The sequence below is a fragment of the Aquarana catesbeiana genome, linkage group LG09 (assembly GCF_042186555.1).
Source record: "Aquarana catesbeiana isolate 2022-GZ linkage group LG09, ASM4218655v1, whole genome shotgun sequence".
Classification (NCBI taxonomy): Eukaryota; Metazoa; Chordata; class Amphibia; order Anura; family Ranidae; genus Aquarana; species Aquarana catesbeiana.
Window position 1 is genome coordinate 281,462,682 of NC_133332.1, and position 18,111 is coordinate 281,480,792.

At 39.7% G+C, this 18,111-nt stretch overlaps 1 protein-coding gene across 1 annotated transcript in view; it reads left to right on the forward strand.

The window, feature by feature from the left end:
- The window catches only part of LOC141108609 (steroidogenic factor 1-like), a 464,304-nt gene that overhangs the window by 16,486 nt on the left and 429,707 nt on the right, over positions 1-18,111 (forward strand). Inside the window, 1 exon segment of the mRNA XM_073600362.1 lies at positions 5,036-5,177. Within this exon segment, the coding sequence (XP_073456463.1) occupies positions 5,036-5,177 (142 nt within the window).

Below are 18,111 nucleotides of genomic sequence, written 5' to 3' on the forward strand. Positions count from 1 at the left end.
TTGTGTTCTGGTTGTGTATGGTTCATGTTAATTAGATAAATGCAGGTCTCTGTCAAAAAGTCCTTCCTCTGAATCATAATTCCCAATCTATAACTTTGGTCAGTGCCTATAGGACTACTGACATTTGTTTGATCCCTAGCATCACCTTTAGACTTCAACAGTACATTAGCAATACCACTTGCTGAGCTGCTTCAACCAGTTTCAATTTCAGTAGGTATTAATTTACCCTAGATGTACAAGAGTACGTGTGTGTCTATCACAAGGAGATGATTTTAATCAGAAAATATGTAATTGTTTTTGCAAGATCTTTTTTTTTTACATTGGATCAGTTAACTAAATGCGTGATGTGATCTTCAGTTCAGGAAGATCTATAGACACAAACAGTAGATGCTCATGTGACAGTAAACCCTATAGTATAATATTAAAAGTATTTAATAATTAGTTGAGATCCGAGAAACAGCATTTGAAGCCAATGTATTTTAACTGACTTTCAATTGATTCCAATGCATGTTTCATATCATAGTTGTTTACCGAAAATTGGTATGCTTTCAGTTTTAGTTTTATTTAATGTTTTAATTTCTCAAAGAGATTTATTTGAAGTTACATCTTACAAATGCGCTCCGCCATTTTTTCTTCTTATGACATTTACATTATAAATCAAAATAGATGGGATCATGTAATTATCATGCTGTACAAACTCCTAAATTAATTTCCTTAATTTAATGAAATATGACATGCTGATCCTGAAATAATGAAATTATTATTGTGCTTCTTTTAAAATATTTATTGCCATCTTTATTGAATTGAAATGCATACCTTATTATATTACTGTTCCCGACCGGCTCACATACTTTTACTGCTGCAGAATGGCTCTCCTGGGCGAAATCCCGCACGGTAAGGCTGTGCCCAGGGAAGCCACCAGAGGGTGCGCGCGCCGCCGGAGGTGCCCGATGCACAGCAGGGGACCCAATGCGCGTGGCTGGCAGGCACGATCGCCATCGGCCACGCGCGATCGCTTGCACAAGAGCCAGCACAGGGATTTGTGTGTGTAAACACACAAATCCCTGTGCTGTCAGGGGAGAGGAGACAGATTGTGTGTTCCTACTAAGTAGGAACAACGATCTGTCTCCTCCCCATGTCAGTCCTATTCCTATACAGTTAGAGCACACTGAGGGAAACACACATTTAACCCCTTGATCACTTCCTAGTGTTAACCCCTTCCCTGCCAGTGACATTTACACAGTAATCAGTGCATATTTATAGCACTTATCGATGTATAAATGTCAATGGTTCCAAAAATGTGTCAAAAGTGTCCGACCTGTCTGTCTCAATTCCACAATACCACTAAAATTTGCACATCACGCCATTACTAGTAAAAATAAATAAATAAATAAATAAATAAATAAATCAATATACGCTTATTGCGATTTTTTTTTAACCAAAAATATGTAGACGAATATATATTGGCCTAAACTGATGAATAAATTTGTTTTTTAAAAGAAAATTTGGGGATATTTATTATAGCAAAAAGTAAAAAATATTGTGTTTATTTCAAAATTGTCGCTCTTTTTTTGTTTATAGTGCAAAAAATAAAAACTGCGGAGGTGATCAAATACCACCAAAAGAAAGCTCTATTTGTGGAAAAAAAGGACGCAAATTTTGTTTGGGTACAGCATTGCATGACCGTGCAATTGTCAGTTAAAGCGACGCAGTGCCAAATTGTAAAAAGTGCTAGGGTCAGGAAGGGGGTAAAATCTTCCATGGCTGAAATGGTTAATGAGATACACATTACGTAGTGTGGAATTGTTTTCAACATTAGTTTGACTTTCGTGGAAAGCTTTTCGATTGGGTGCATTTATTAGTTACCTTTCTCAATTGTAAACTTTAAGGCTTGAATGCATTTCATTGTCCTTGGTATTCAAAGTTTTTTTAGACATTTCATTGTGTTGTGTTTCTTTCTTTGAGCTATTTTTCTTTAAGTTACAGTATCTCTATTAATGAAAGTTAAGCAAAATCAAGGCAAATTTGATGGGCAAGGGGAGGTGGGGGGTATATTTCACCAAAAAAATGTCTGCTAGGTTAAGGTAGGGAACGTGAGCATTTTGGAAAAAATTCTTTACAGGTTATTAAAACACATCTTCATAGTACCGTCCCATTAAGGCTCCAAACAATTTTGACGGCATTGTTATAATATATATACTGTGCATGTGTGTGATATTTATACATTACTTTGCAAATGTTTTAGGCAGGTGTAAAGAAATGCTGTGAAGTAAGAATGCTTTCAAAAATATATATTTTATTGTTTATTTTTATCAATTTACAAAATGCAAATTGAGTGAACAGAAGAAAAATCTAAATCAAATCAATATTTGGTGTGACTAACTTTTGGCTTCAAATCAGCATCAATTCTTACACTTTGTACACTTGCACAAAGTCAGGGATTTTGAAGGATTAGAGTCAGGTGTATGATTAACCAATTATGCCAAGCAGGTGCTAATATTCATCAATTTCATATATAGATTTAAACACTGTCATTATCTGGACAGAAACATTTGTGTAGGAGGCTAAAAATCGAGTGAGGAACAGCCAAACTAAGGAGAGGTTGTGGAAGACAGTTTCATGTCACAGGTCATACACCATGGCAAGGCTGAGCACAACAACAAGACACAAGGTAGTTATACTGCATCAGCAAGGTCTCTCCCAGGAAAAGATTTCAAAGCAGACTGGAGTTTCAAGATGTGCTGTTCAAGCTCTTTTGAAGAAGCACAAAGAAACCAGCAAGGTTGAGGACCAAAGAAGCAGAGGTCAGCCAATGAAACCTAATGCAGAAGATGAGAGACACATCATGGTTACTTCCCATATTGGAAGTAAATATGGAATGTCCAGCAGTGCCATCAGCACATAACTAGGGGAAACAAGTGGGACCCAGGTACATCCATCTACTGTCCAGAAAAGTCTGGCCAAAAGTGGTCTTCATGGAATAATTCCACCAAAAATGCCATACCTCAGATGTGGAAACAAGGCTAAGTGACTCAACTATGCATAAAAATATAGCAACTGGGGTGCAGAAAATGGTAGTAGGTGCTCTGGACTGATGAGTCAAAATTTGAAATATTTGACTAGAGCAGGAGGCAGTTTTTTGCTGAAGGGCTGGATAGCAGTACAATAATGAGTGTCTGCAGGCAACAGCGAAGCATGGTGGAGGTTCTTTGCAACTTTGCGGCAGCATTTCTGCAAATAGATTTGGATATTTAGTCAGGATCAATGGTGTCCTCAGTGCTGAGAAATACAGGCAGCCACTTATCCATCATGCCATCCATCAGGGATCATGTGTGCTCCAAATGTATTCTGCATCAGGACTATGATCACAAACATACAGCCAATGTCATTAAAAACTATCTTCAGTGTAAATAAGAACAAAGAGTCCTGGTAGTGATGGTTTGGCCCCCACAGATCCTTGATTTCAACATCGAGTCTCCAAGGGATTGCATGAAGAGACAGAAGTATTTGAGGCAGCCTACTTCCACCAAAGATCTGTGGTTAGTTCTCTAAGATGTCTGGAATAACCTACCTGCCAAGTTCCTTCAAAAAACCTAGAACAATTGATGCTGTTTTGAAGGCAAAGGGTGGTCACACCAAATATTGATTTGAATTGGATTTCTCTTCTGTTCATTTAACTGATAAAAATAAACTATTAATACTTCTATTTATGAAAGCATTCTTAATGTACAGCATTTTTTCATACGTGCCTAAAATGTTACACAGTAGTATGCAAAAATGGTGAAAGGTCCTAGAGATAAAATATTTTAAGAACTTAGTATGTACAGTCTGTAGAAAAAAAAGCGAAATGAGAAACGTGAAATTCCATCTCCGTGATATATAGTAAATTTTATTGCCATGAGTATATTTTTTATTGTAAAGCTTGGGGAAACAAAGAGATGACACATACTATGTATTTCCACATTGTTTCAGACTATTAACCAAGTTAATGGACTTGTTGCTCAGGCGTCCATATCCAGAGGATCGCCACTGATCACAGTCCATAAACAGTTTATGAAACAGAGATAATAGGGGGAGAAGTGTTTGAACATGTTCTCTGCACACTGAGAATCCTTATTGACTGACACAGAAATGGCCAGTTTATGAAGCTGCGATCTCAGCACTTCACTGGCGATCTGTGTCAGATTTCACACAGATTTCATGTATATATATATATATATATATATATATATATATATATATATATATATATATATATATATATACTCTTCATTTTATTAACATTAACCACGCTGTCTGTCCGTGTACTGAGCAGTGATAATTTATCACTGCTTAATAAACTGACATCTCTGTGTTTCTGTGAATTTCTGGTATTGTAATCTCGTAAAGTCTCACGAGATTCCAGTATCAGGGACCGTTCTCCACTGTTTGAAGCATTTGTAGATCACTTCACTCCACCGAAGGAGAAGCGATCTACAAAGTTTCATAAACTGGCACACAAAGGAGAACGATCTCCTCTGTGAATGCCGGAGAATGAAGCAGTGAATTTTTTTCACTTCTTCATAAACGGACACCTCACTATGGGAGCCACACAAGAAACGTTTTGTACCTTGTGTTATGCCAGAAACAGTATTAGGTGCCGGAATAATCCAATAGGGTTGATTCATTAAATGTGTTCACTTAGCTTACTAAATAATATGTAGCTTTGAGGGGAATTAAACACCTTATGCTTTTTGCTTGCATATGATTGGATGATTGAAGCAAGTGCAACTACACCTCTTTACAATGCTAAGGGAACCTATATGTTACAATGTAAATATGCTTTTTTCTTTTAGTAAATCAACTCCAATACCTTTTACTGGTAGAAAGATATTGTCAGATGCTTCAAAGCTACAGCAAATAGTTTTCAATAAGGGCCTTTGTGCATAATGGGGGTTCAAAATAAGTCATAGCCATTTTATTCATGAATATCTTTATTGATATCTATTTGTCTGATCATTAACTTTTCAATGCATCTGTTTTATACACAAAATAGGGATTCTTCAAGAGGACTGTCCAAAATAACAAGCGATATACCTGCACAGAGAACCAGAGCTGTAAAATAGACAAAACACAAAGGAAAAGGTGTCCGTACTGTCGTTTCCAAAAGTGTCTCAATGTAGGCATGAGGTTGGAAGGTAAGAAGATTATTTTTTACAATTTACAAAGTTTCAAATGAATATATTACTGTTATTATTATTATTGTTGTTTTATCTTATTTTTCAATAATCCTAAACTGTAAATTTTTTGGTTCTAAATTGTAATGCTGTATTCTTGTAGTTTTGGTATAATATTACACCAACCAGGGTAGAGAACTCACTAAATAGTGACACTTCAGCTTGTTCAATTAAGCTTTAACAACAATAAAAAATGGAAGCTGATTGTTGTGCAGAACTGCACCAGATTTTGCACTCTCCAGTTTTAGTAAATCAACCCCATTGCACATAAGAGAGCGTGTGTTCACTACAATTGCCAGATCAGGCTACTTGAAAGACTAAAAAGGCAGTCAGCTCTTTAAAGTCCAATTGATCCAAAAGGAATAATTTGGTTATAGGCTTTGCCTTAGATACGCTAAAACTTCAGTACCATTATTTCCAACTTTTTCTTTCCCCCTTGAGTTTTTCAGTGTTCACTCTGACTTTAGCATTTTTCAGTACCTCCTGCTGCACTCTCAATAATATATATTAATTTTGATATTAAACAGGGATTGTAGAACTTCATATAATGACTACAGAATATATAAACACCCAAGGGCATAAGTGCAGCTACCTCATAAAAAATGTCCCAGAGAGAAAAAAGGATTAATTTTCTTGCATTTTTGAAAAAAATGAAACATTTGTTTTGGGTAGATTTAGCCTTTATTCTGATAGCGTATTTTATGTGAGTCAAGGCTTGCAGTTCTGGTATACAACAAACCACCATCAGTAAGGACCCATTTATATCAGGGTGGTTCGCTGCAATGCATTTAATGCATGGGCATTAACACATATTATGTCAAGGTAGCCCATTCGTTTGAATGGGCAACCAATCCACCACAGCATACCAAAAATTAGAATGCACTAGGTTTGATCGTAGCATACCATAGTGTGTTACCACATGTTGCAGTATGCTGCAATGCAGGTGTGATGGAGCACCAGTCCCTTTTTATTGCAATGCAGCACACCAACTTGAGTAACGTGTGTTATAGCATTTTGGTGTGAATAGGCCTTAATCCTTAGGTCCTTAAGCTTCATTTAAGCATATTTTAAATGTATATATATATATATTGACTGTAATTAAATTTGTGATTTTGAACATGAAACTCTAAATACACATCAGGTTACACCAGCCAATAGCTGTCTGGAGCTAGTTTTCACCTTTCACTTTCGTTGTCATAAAGAGAAGGGCAGGATAAGTTACCAGATCTTTTGTTGCAACTGAGGAACGCTCTCTTCATGTATGACTTTTTTAGTTAATGTGAATTAGTGAATAGTTTCCCCATTGGAGATGTTCACCCTTATATTTGCACAAAACAAGTGGTAAGGGGAACCTTCCAACATAGACATCTGTTCCAGGGACAACTGTCTAAAAGGGGAAAAAACTTTCATTCTCCTATATTCTAAAGCAGTCCGCCAGTGTCTCCTCTACCTCCAGGAGATTGCTTCCATCCCTCTATGTCAGTGTTTCTCAACCTTTCTCCTTTTTCCAGTTGGGACGCCCTTGAAAAGTATTTTCAGTCTTGAGGCACCTCAGTCCAAGGCTTGGTACAAATTACTGTGTGTCGCGGAATGCACGCAAAATCGCACTCGTTCCTGATGCACAGACAAACGCTCTGCTCATTAAGGGTGCCATTAATTCTTAATGGTACCCAACACATTGGCAAACAGGGTGTTTTTGGTGTGAAGCAAATTTCAAAAAGGATCATAGACTTCATTCACTACATTTCTGCAGGTAGGGCAGCCCACTGAAATGAAAGGGCTGCCCTACAAGCAGCACGCTGCCACACAGATGTGAACCAAGGGCTTGTTCACATGTGAGGTTGTAGGGTGGTAAAACCACATGGTCGAGCTGTTTTACCACCCCCAACTGCTCCCTCTTTAGCTGCAGAGGCAGCAACTGGGGGTGCACACATGCTGTGGCTGCAGCTGTAAGTATACCCCCAGGGGAAAAGGGCTGCCCTGCAACCACCTCGCATCTGTGTGCATTGTACAATTTTCTCTATATTTACCAAAAATATATTTACCAAAAATATGTAATAGGAAGATCCACCTGAACAATTCATCCACTGCTTGATGGAATATGACGTTTCCTGGATGTTTACATGATGTTATAGGATATCATGGGTTCAGAATTCATCATTTACATTTTGAACAAAGAGGTGCATATTCAAAGCGACCATCGGACTAGGTAAGTGAGAGAGAATGTGAAAACAAGCAGGGGAGGGGAGAGAGAGCACCACTTTATAATCCTAGTAGTACTGGGAGAATCTATAAAAAAATGGATGATAAGTATTGCACTCACACACACATGGACACAACTTATCAATATGTCCTGTAAAAACATCAGCAGATTGCAGCTTCTTCAAATTTCTTTGATGGATACAGAACGATAGGAAAAAGGAGAGGGGGAATGCACCACTCTCAGTGTAGTATTAATAAAAGGCAGTGCACAAAAAATTAAGAGATGCACTCACATGAGGATTATGGGACACAGGCGTTAGTCAAGGTATCCAGCCGGTGGCAATGTATGGAGAATGGATATGGGGCTGCTTTTGTTGGATGGCCTTGTCAATAGATGTAAATGTGCAGTGGCAAAACCCCCCCAAAAAACAAAAGAGAGAGTAGGATGCTCTCAGTGTAGTGGTATTTATGAATCCCTGGCTAAGGATTTTACATCCTTGCTATCCATATTGGCCTCCAATCACATGTACATTTTTCATGTGAGTGCATCTCTTTTTTTTTTGTGCACTGCCTTTTAATAATATTACACTGAGAGTGGTGCATTCCCCCTTTCTCCTTTTTCCTATCATTCCATATCCATCAGAGAGTTCTCAAGAAGGTGCCATCTGCTGATGTCTTTACAGAATGGATCGATATGCTTTATCTATCCACGTGTGTTTTGGTGCAATACTTATCATCCATATTTTTATTGATTCTCCCACTGCTACTACTACACTTAGTGTCGCTCTCTCTCCCCTCCCCTGCTTTTTGTTTTCACATGAACATTGGTGGGAAGATTCCAGAGCTCGCTTGAAGTAACACTGTTAAAGTAAAGGGGTTTCAATGACTGGATAGTCCTCGGTACAATACGGCACCTCATCCCAATAAATTTGATATTAGTGGTACAAGAGAGATAAGGGGATTATCACGGTGCCAACCAAAAATTGAGATATGTAGATTATGAAATTATAATATATTTTATTGACAAATAATGCTTTAAAAAATTGTACAAAATTACATGTCAGGAGTGTAAACAAACAGAAAATGGGAATATTAAAAGCCAACTGTATAGCAGTATTACAAAACCCAGCCTGGAGCGTGGTGGCCAGTCTTGTAAGCAGGTAGTAAAAGTCCTACATGTTTCGCCTAAAACGGCTTCCTCAGGGACAGTTGGTTATACCTGTATCGCTATTTTGAACTCTACAATAGAAGATCACAATCAGCAAAAAGGTAACAATATAATAACATCGATTACTAAGGACATAAATGGAAAATATATATTTTGTGGGGCTGTCAGACATGATCGCAAATCATCCCACATAATTGAATGCTGAAGTGAATGGACACCTACACCCACCACCCACCCAGGTATGTCCCCCAACCCAGCGGGTATCCCCAAGAGCCTAGACATGGGATGATGTACTACCTACCAACGGGTCACAAGGGGCGATCACTGTTCCTCTATACTGATTTTTTTTTTCATGAATTTTTCTAACATTGCCTTATGATCATTACCAATTGCTTCTTATTTATTTGCATCTAAGTGATAGTACACTGCTCCCATTCCTTTTGCACTAGGTATATCCCCTTTTGGGGTCACATTTATTATTGCTGTATGCTATAAGTGAGAGATAAGCACATTGGGATGGCTTGGGCAGAAAAGACAAAAGAAAATGCTTCTGTTTATTATGAAAAGTGAAATTCTGCCTCAAAAAGCAGCCTTAGTCTTTCATGGCGCCAGAGAAAAATCAAATATCTTACCCTGGCAAAGAGAACTGTGCTAAGTAGCAGACCCATAAATATCAGAGCTGTATGGACAGAATTACAAAACTTTTGATGGGTAAAGCGATAGCCTTATGTTTATTATATCTGTATTTGCAGCGTTCATCTTCATTGACTGGAGCCAGTCTTTTGGTTAACTTCATGCTTCTGTGTGCAACATGTTTACCTGCATTGTACAACACAAATGTGTACATTATGGGGCAATTTATTTAATTTCAAATGCATGTTAACCGATTAAACTGATTTCAATTGATGTGAGTTAAACTAAAAGCATACCAACTGAAAAAAACACCTTCTTTTAACATGCTTCTTCATGCTGCTGAACACTGCAGATAAATACTCATGGAGTAAATGAAGTCTTACAGGCTTTTTTAATATCTTATATTTGTTAATATCTGTTTAATTCATCTACCCCTAATGTGTTTACACCAGTAAAGATCATTTGAAATAATTTATTATAAAATGATGCAAAAACAGTCACATTTGTCTGTTTCAACAGGCACACTGCTCCTGTCTTGTATTACAAATCTTAAGTATTTAAAAGAAAACATAAAATCACTATTGCAAATTTAGTGTGGAGAGATTAAGAAAATGATTACCAGATTATAAAATCTAGAATATTTAAATTATCAAGGAATGTGTATATGACTCCCAATATATGGGATACAAATATATCAGTATATAATCATTGCAACAGAACATGGTGGAGACTAATGCTTTTTGAACTATTATTTGTAAGGAATAATTAAAAAAAGGCTTTTTTATATAGCCATCCACTTTTTAAAAAACATTATACAGCTTGATTGAATACTTGTATAAAATACCCATGATCTGATTGAAAACTTAAAGAGTAACTGCATTTTCTTGGAGTGGATATGGCAAATAAAAAATAGCACAATTGCTACACAAGCCATACTGTAATTTAATGTTTTTAAAAAATACACTTCCTCTTCAATCTGCAGCCACTGTAATTTGCATTAAAATTTAAATCTAATGAGGCCACCTGAAGGCTTTCTGTACACAGCTGGTGTACAGAACTTCCACAGAAATGCCAGTTCCTGCTTGTGTGATTGGCTCATCAATTTTCCCAGAAAACCAAGTAAGACTTTGCTACAACGTTTGTTAAAAACCTTTCAATGTACATTGAATCCTGAGAGGGAGGGTATTGTTTGTGTCTCAACAAAAGTGGATCTACACTTTAACCACATAAGGACCGTCTCATGTACATATACTGCGGCAGGGTGGCCCTTAAGTGCAAAATCATTTACCTGTACGTGATTGCTCGGATTGGGCCGCCGGAGCCCCACACCCGATGTGATTGGACACAGCGGGAGCCAATCAGCAGGTCCGGCAGCCACGATGGCTGCCGGCCACCTGCAATCATTCACAGGTGAGGCAGAGCAGCAGTCTGCCTATGTAAACAAGGCAGACCGTCGTTCTGTCAGAGAGGAAGAGAGAAATCTTGTCTTCCTGCTAATCAGGAACACAGATCTCTCTCTTCCTCCAGTCAGTCCATCCCCCACACAGTTCGACCGCCAAGAGCGCGGTGACGTACAACACTACGACGAGCTGAGAAAATGAAGTTCAATGCTTCAGAGCATGCGTCAAATTGTTTCCCAGTATGCGTGACTTTTTGCGCGCCCACATTGCATACAGACAATCGCATTTTCGGATAGGAACAATTCCCGACTGAAAAATAGAAAAACTGCTCTCAATCTTTTGCTGGCTGGAATTCCGCCAGCAAAAGTCCGATGGAGCATACACACGGTCGCATTTTCCGACCAAAAGCTCTCATCGGAGTTTTGCTGGCAGCATTTCCGATCGTGTGTACGCGGCATTAGTGTCAGACTTGTCCGTCGCAATGTCGCAGTCCCTTAAAAATCGCTGATCGCCGCCATTACTAGTAAAAACAATTAAAAATGAATCTATCCGATAGTTTATAGACGCTGTAACTTTTGTGCAAACCAATCAATATACGCTTTTTGCTATTTTCTTTACCAAAAATATGTAGCAGAATACAAATTGGCCTAAACTGATGAAGAAATCCGATTTTTTAAATTTTTTTATTGGATATCTTTTATAGCAGAAAGTAAAAAATATATATTTTTTTTTTTAATTTGCCGGTCTTTTTTTGTTTATAGCGCAAAAAATAAAAACCGCAGAGGTGATCAAATAATAAAAAAGCTCTATTTGTGTGAAAAAAACATCATCAATTTTATTTAGTTACAGCGTTGCACAACTGCGCAATTGTCAGTTAAAGCAACGCAGTGCAGTATCACAAAAAATGGCCTGGTCAGGAGGAGGTAAAACCTTCCATAGCTGAAGTGGATAAAACAGACAGATAATAATTTATGCAGTTTCCATACTAAACCTACAAAGCTCTCAAGATAAGATATAAAAATAGCATCAATGATAGATATATATATATATATATATATATATATATATATATATATATATATATATATATATATATCAATCAATTATATAAAGCCACTTGAAGTCATGTTGAGAAAAACTCATTGAGATCAAATTTCAGCAATATATCTCATATAGGAGGATTTACTATTACTGGATGTGCAAATATTGTCTACATAGTGGTATTGTTATAATTTGCTTAAATGTGCTTAAATATCTCAACATCCTCCAGTTGCAACATTGCTAATTGATTTTTGCAGTTCCACAACTTGTAAAATCTCTTAAAAGCACTAATCCAACCACTTCAATATAGTAATAAATTGCAAAATACTGGATGGAATTAAAAAAAATATATAAAAAATTCAAGTGGCCGCTTTTGTGACAATGATATCAACTGATGATGGCACATACTTGAAATAAAGGCCCCCCGATGGTATTGGGACAAATTTTGATAGTTAAAAGACTCCTCGTGGGCAAATAGATGTACTTATGTGCAAGGAATAAACATATGTTGAAGCAACAGAAAACAACTGTGCTTAAAACACATGGCTGCTAATAAATACTCAATGTCAGCAATTGTGTATAGCCTTTTGAAGTAAACCAAATCTGTAGTCAGAAACGTTCCCACGGATTGATGCAGTACCAAAAGTATGAATCAGCAAATGTACCACAAGTCTCAGCAAACCTATATATTCAGTCCCAACATCAGTAGGCAAAAATATAGTCAAACCGGTGTATATTGTATTCCAACCAGCTAATTGCACAAAAGACAATGCAGGTAGACGGATGTTTTCACAAGTCCCAACAAGCTAATTATAAAGCAGTTATCTATATAGCAGCCAATTGCATAATAATGTATTAAACTTAAACATTTATTCATACCTCCCAACTTTCTGAGATGAGAATAAGGGACATCTATCAGCAAAAGTATGTAAGCATAGGACACACCCCCTTCCTAACCCCTTAAAATGATTGGTTAAACACACAATTTTTTTTACCACTACTATTCCATTATACTGGCTTTTGGAATTTACAAATGCAGCAGTTTAGAAATTGGATGAAAGGTTTAGCTCTGGGAAACACTTTTTGAAAGACAAAGAGTGCATTTCATATCCAACTATGTAGATCAGAACCAAATGAGGGACACATGAGGATGAAGGAGGGACAGAGGGACTTTGTTCCAAATCAGGAACGGTCCCTCGAAATCACGGACAGTTGGGAGCTATGATTCATGGGTTGAATGAGCATATGTATCACAAATCCCAGCAAGCGGTAATACTCAGTCCCAGCAGATAATGATATAGCCTAACAGGCGTATCATGCATTCTACTAGTCTAATTCATAGAAAGGAAATGTAGATAGACAGATGTACCACAAGTCCCAGCAAGCTGAATATTAAACACTTGTATACAGTATCTCACAAAAGTAAGTACACCCCTCACATTTTTGTAAATATTTTATTAGATTTTTATATGTGACAACACTGAAGAAATGACACTTTGCTACAATGTAAAGTAGTGAGTGTACAGCTTGCATAACAGTGCAAATTTGCTGTCCCTTCAAAATAACTCAACACACAGCCTTTAATGTCTAAACCGCTGGCAACAAAAGTGAGTACACCCCTATGCCCATGAGGCTGACAGTTACAAGCATGACTCCACAGGCAGGGGCATGATGGGACTTGTAGTTTTGCAACAGCTGGAGGGCCGTCAGTTTGAGAAGGCAGGAACAGACTGGGGTCTCATGACATGAAAAAAAGAAAAAATCATGAGTCACAATCACAAGACAAATCATCACAAGCGAAAGGCAGGGACATCATATCTACAGTGCCCCCCAGTGGCAGGGGCTTAGAAACCAGTAAATTAACTATAAGGCCTTATGCACACTGGATGCGATAACAAAGCCAGTAGCGTTAGCTGTAAAAAGCTGTAGCTGTAGAATGAGTTTTACAGAGTTTTTGCAGTAGAGTTTTCAGCGGTTTTATGTATTTTTAGAGTTTATTAGGTTTTTTTAGCAAAACGATACTCCCACAAAAGCTTATGGCTCAAAAATGCTGATAAATGTTTAATAGCCGCGTTTTCAGCATATTTCAGCATTTTTAATCTTTTATCACTTACAGCGTTTTTACAGCTGAAAAACACATTTAAAAACCCACTAGTTCTGGGTTTTTTTCTAGCCAGAAAACGCCCCTGCCAAAAAACTCTGATAACAGCCTATGTGTGCATAGACACATAGGATATACATGTTGGGGAGTTTACTGGCTGCAGAAAAAATTGCCTGAAACCAAAAACAGCAGCTGTAAACATGTCCAGTGTGCGTGAGGACTTAAATAGAAAGTTTTACTAAACAGACACCATTATACTTCTATATAATCAGGGCTTTTTTTCTGCCAGAACGTGCCAGTACGCCGTACCGGAACCTATGGCAGCCCTCTCTCCTCCAACCTGTCATGTAACACATTAGCCAGTAGAGGAAGTCTTCACACAACCCACTTCCTTTACTGGCTTCTCTTTTCACCCTCAAGCCCTAGTGAGTCCGGTCCCAGCACTGCAGCTGCTTGTGGTCATCCGAAAGGAAGCTTGCATCCCCGCCTGATGCTGCTACTCTGATAGTTCTGATAGGCGGAGTTCTGCGATCGTCACTCTGTACTATGCCGAGTTTAAAAGAAAAGAGCCTGTGGACCATGCATACCATATATTATACAGCAATGGCAGCCTTTCAGGAGAGGTAGGAGGGTTTGAAAGGGGGGGGGGGGAGAGCTTTCAGGTAAATACATTCAAGCATGGAGAACTGTAGGGGGGATAATTTGTGAAGAGAGGAGAGCTGGGGGGGGGATTTTAGCAGCGAGGAAAGCTGGGGGGGTAATTTGTGCAGAAAGGAAAGCTGGAGGGGGGGGTAATTTGTGCAGAGAGGAGATCTGGGGGGGTTAGCAGAGAGGAGAGGTGGGGGGATTTTAGAAGAGAGGAGAGTCGGGGGGGGGGGCAAGCAGAGAGGTAAGGTGGGGGATGTAATTTGTAAGGGGGGGTAATTTGTGCAGAGAGGAGAGCTGGGGGGGATTTTAGCAGAGAGGAACGGTGGGGGGTTATTTGTACAGAGGGGAGAGCTGGGGGGGATTTTAGCAGAGAGGAAAGGTGGGGGGTTATTTGTACAGAGAGGAGAGCTGGGGGGGGAATTAGCAGAGGGGGGGCTGGGGGGGAATTTAGCAGAGAGGAGAGCTGGGGTGCAAGGGGGACAAATGTGAGTTGTGGATGGGGGGGTGCTAAGGTTAACTGTGGACAGGTGTGCAGAGGTAACAATTTTATAGTTACTTTTAGGGGGGATACTTGAGGGAGGGAAGGGAGGGGGGGTTTGCTTGGGGAAGACCAGGGAAAATTTCTGGGGGACAGTAAAGCATACAGAGTTCGGTGACCAAGCGTATGTAATGTATGGCGCAGCATGCAGGGTGCAGTGGTGAGAATTTTGTAACTTTTTTTTTTTTTTTTTTTATGTTTAATTCATTATCGTTTAAATCCTTTTTATTGAAAAGAAAAAATTTCACATTAAAAAACAGATCAGGTCACATTCTGGGGACTGACATAACCAGCATTTGCGCAGTCCTCAACTTTTACCACATTTATACAACAGTCCACATAAAAAGCAAAGAGCATGAACATCAATAAGATACCCTCCTCTACCGAAGGGACGTACAAAAATTTTCCCCCCTTCTTTCTCCCCCATTCCCTCCCCCTCCCCCCCACCATCACACCCCCCCCATCCCCCCAACCCCTCTAAACCTTATTCTCCCCCACCATTCATTCTGTGCTCCTCCCACATCACCCAATCCTTCCATATTTTCTCAAATTTTTTGTGATTACTTCTTTTCTTATATATGAGTTTCTCTCTACTAACTTCCTCCTTTACTTCTTTCACCCATTCTTCGACCATTGGGGGTTCTTTTCTCTGCCAATTCTTGGCTATAAGCTTTTTCCCTTGAAACAGGCACCTGACTATTGCAGTCTGTGTATCTCTCGCGGGCTGTTGCTCCTCCATTAGGCCTAGTAGGCAGGTCTTAGCACTCATGCTCAGTGATGTCTTAAAAATACAATTTATCCTGTCCACAATACTTTTCCAATATCTATACAGTTTGGGGCAGTGCCAGAACATGTGTAATAGATCTCCCCTCTCTCCTCCACACCTCTGGCACCCCGAGTCTTCCCTCCTCCCCATCCTAAACATCTTTAATGGTGTAAAATACACCCTATATATCAGATATAAATGAGACACTACCTGTGATGGAGTGAGGGAGACTCAGGGTCCAGATGACAATACATACTCCCATTGACTGTCCGACATTATCCCAACCTCATCCTCCCATTTCTTCCTATTTTTATCTTCCACTCTGTCCCCCTGGATCGAGATTCTTCAACTACTGTACATACCAGAGATTAGACCTTTCGTGGAATCTGAGTCGACCAGTTTTCTTACAGAAATCATATCGCTCCATAATGGCTCCTTGCCGTTAAATTGTGCGTCTAGGGCGTGCCTTACCTGCAAGTATCTATAGAATGAACGGTTGGGGATCGCAAATTCAATCACTAGCTCCTGGAATGTTTTTAAACTCCCAGCCTTATAAAGCTGTGAGAGATAATGGATGCCCTGCCGATCCCACTCCTCAATCTTCCCCATTATTTTTACCTCATTGAGCTTGCCATTTTCCCACAATGGGGAAAACTCAGAGAAATCTACATAGCCCATTATTTTTTTAACCTTAGTCCAGCTCTTGACCATCAACTGGGTGGTGGGACATCTAGTGATAAAGGAGTCCGCCTCCAGCGCTTCTACTATAGTGTCATGGTTGGTGTCACTTAGTAGTACGTTATTCCCTGTTACCCATTTCCCGGGCCTATTGCACCCTCCCATCTGCTGGACCTGTGATGCCAAAAAATAGCATCCCGGATCCGGCACTCCCAGTCCCCCCTTCTCTGCCGGTCGCCGGAGCGTCTGCAAGCCGATCCTTGCTGCCCCGCCCTTCCAAATCAGCTCTCTGAATAAGCTGTCCATTTTGTTGAACCAACGTTTAGTGATCCAAACAGGTGAATTATGTATAATATATAGGATTTGCGGCATCCAAACCATTTTTATCAGGTTACAGCGCCCGGCGACCGACAGAGGCAACCGTCCCCACACCCGACATTTCTGTTTAAGTTTTTTCATTAATGGAACTAGGTTTTCTGCGATATATTGCTCCGGATCCCTTGAGATATTGATCCCCAGGTATTTCAACTGATTTACTACCTTAATTTGTGGGGTTTGATATGGAAGGGGCTCCGTCAGAGGGTCTATAGGTAATATTGCTGACTTTTCCCAATTAATTTTTAACCCGGAGAAATGGCCAAAGTCCTCAATCATCCCCATGGCCGTCCTTAATGAATCCTGTGTGTCCCCCAGGAACAACAAAATGTCGTCCGCATACATTGCTATTTTCTCCTCTCCCCTCCTTCTTTTAAACCCCTGAACCCCCTGGGACGCCCTTATGGCCGCAGCCAGCGGCTCCATTGCCAGGGCAAACAGGAGGGGTGACAAAGGGCACCCCTGCCTGGTGCCCCTTCTTAATTGGAACCATTCTGAACATTCTCCGTTGACTCTGATCTTTGCCTTTGGCTTGTCATACAAAAGGCTCAGCCAATGAACAAAGCTGGGGCCAAATTGGAGTTCCGCCAACACCTTCCAGATATAATGCCACTCCAAGCAATCAAATGCCTTGGTGGCGTCTAACGAGAGGAGCGCTCTCTTACCGCTATTCACCGTGGGGATCTGCATATTTAAATATACTCGTCTTATGTTCGTACTTGTAGCTCTGTCCGGGATAAACCCGGTTTGATCTGTATGGATTACTTTTGAGATTATTTTCTTTAGCCTTGTTGCCAGGGCCTTTGCCAGAATCTTCACGTCCGAACATAACAATGATATCGATCTATATGATGCCACCTCTAACGGGTTTTTCCCCTCCTATAGCAACATTATTATGATGGCTTTTGTCATAGACGCAGGCAAATTACCGTCCTTCCCAGTGCCGTTTAGTACTTCCAAAAGCATGGGGAGCAAAAACTCCCCATACTTTTTGAAAATTTCTATGGGTAAACCATCAGGACCAGGGGCCTTCTGGTTTGCCATGTCTGCCACAGCCCTTTGTAATTCCACAAGTGTCAGGGGGGCCTCCAACATTTCCCTATCCTCTTTCGTGAGCGGGGTTAACTTAAGCTGACCAAAGAAATCCCTCATTTCCCCCGCCACGTCTTCCTGTGCCGAGCTATATAGATTTTTAAAGTACTCCCTAAACTCTTCTAATATTTCTGGGTTAGTGTTTTTTATTGTTCCCTCTCTTCCTTCAATCGCTGGTATGGAATTTGGAGGGCCGTTGGCCCTTATAATCAGGGCCAAGGTCCTCCCGACACACTCCCCCTCACAGGCAAAC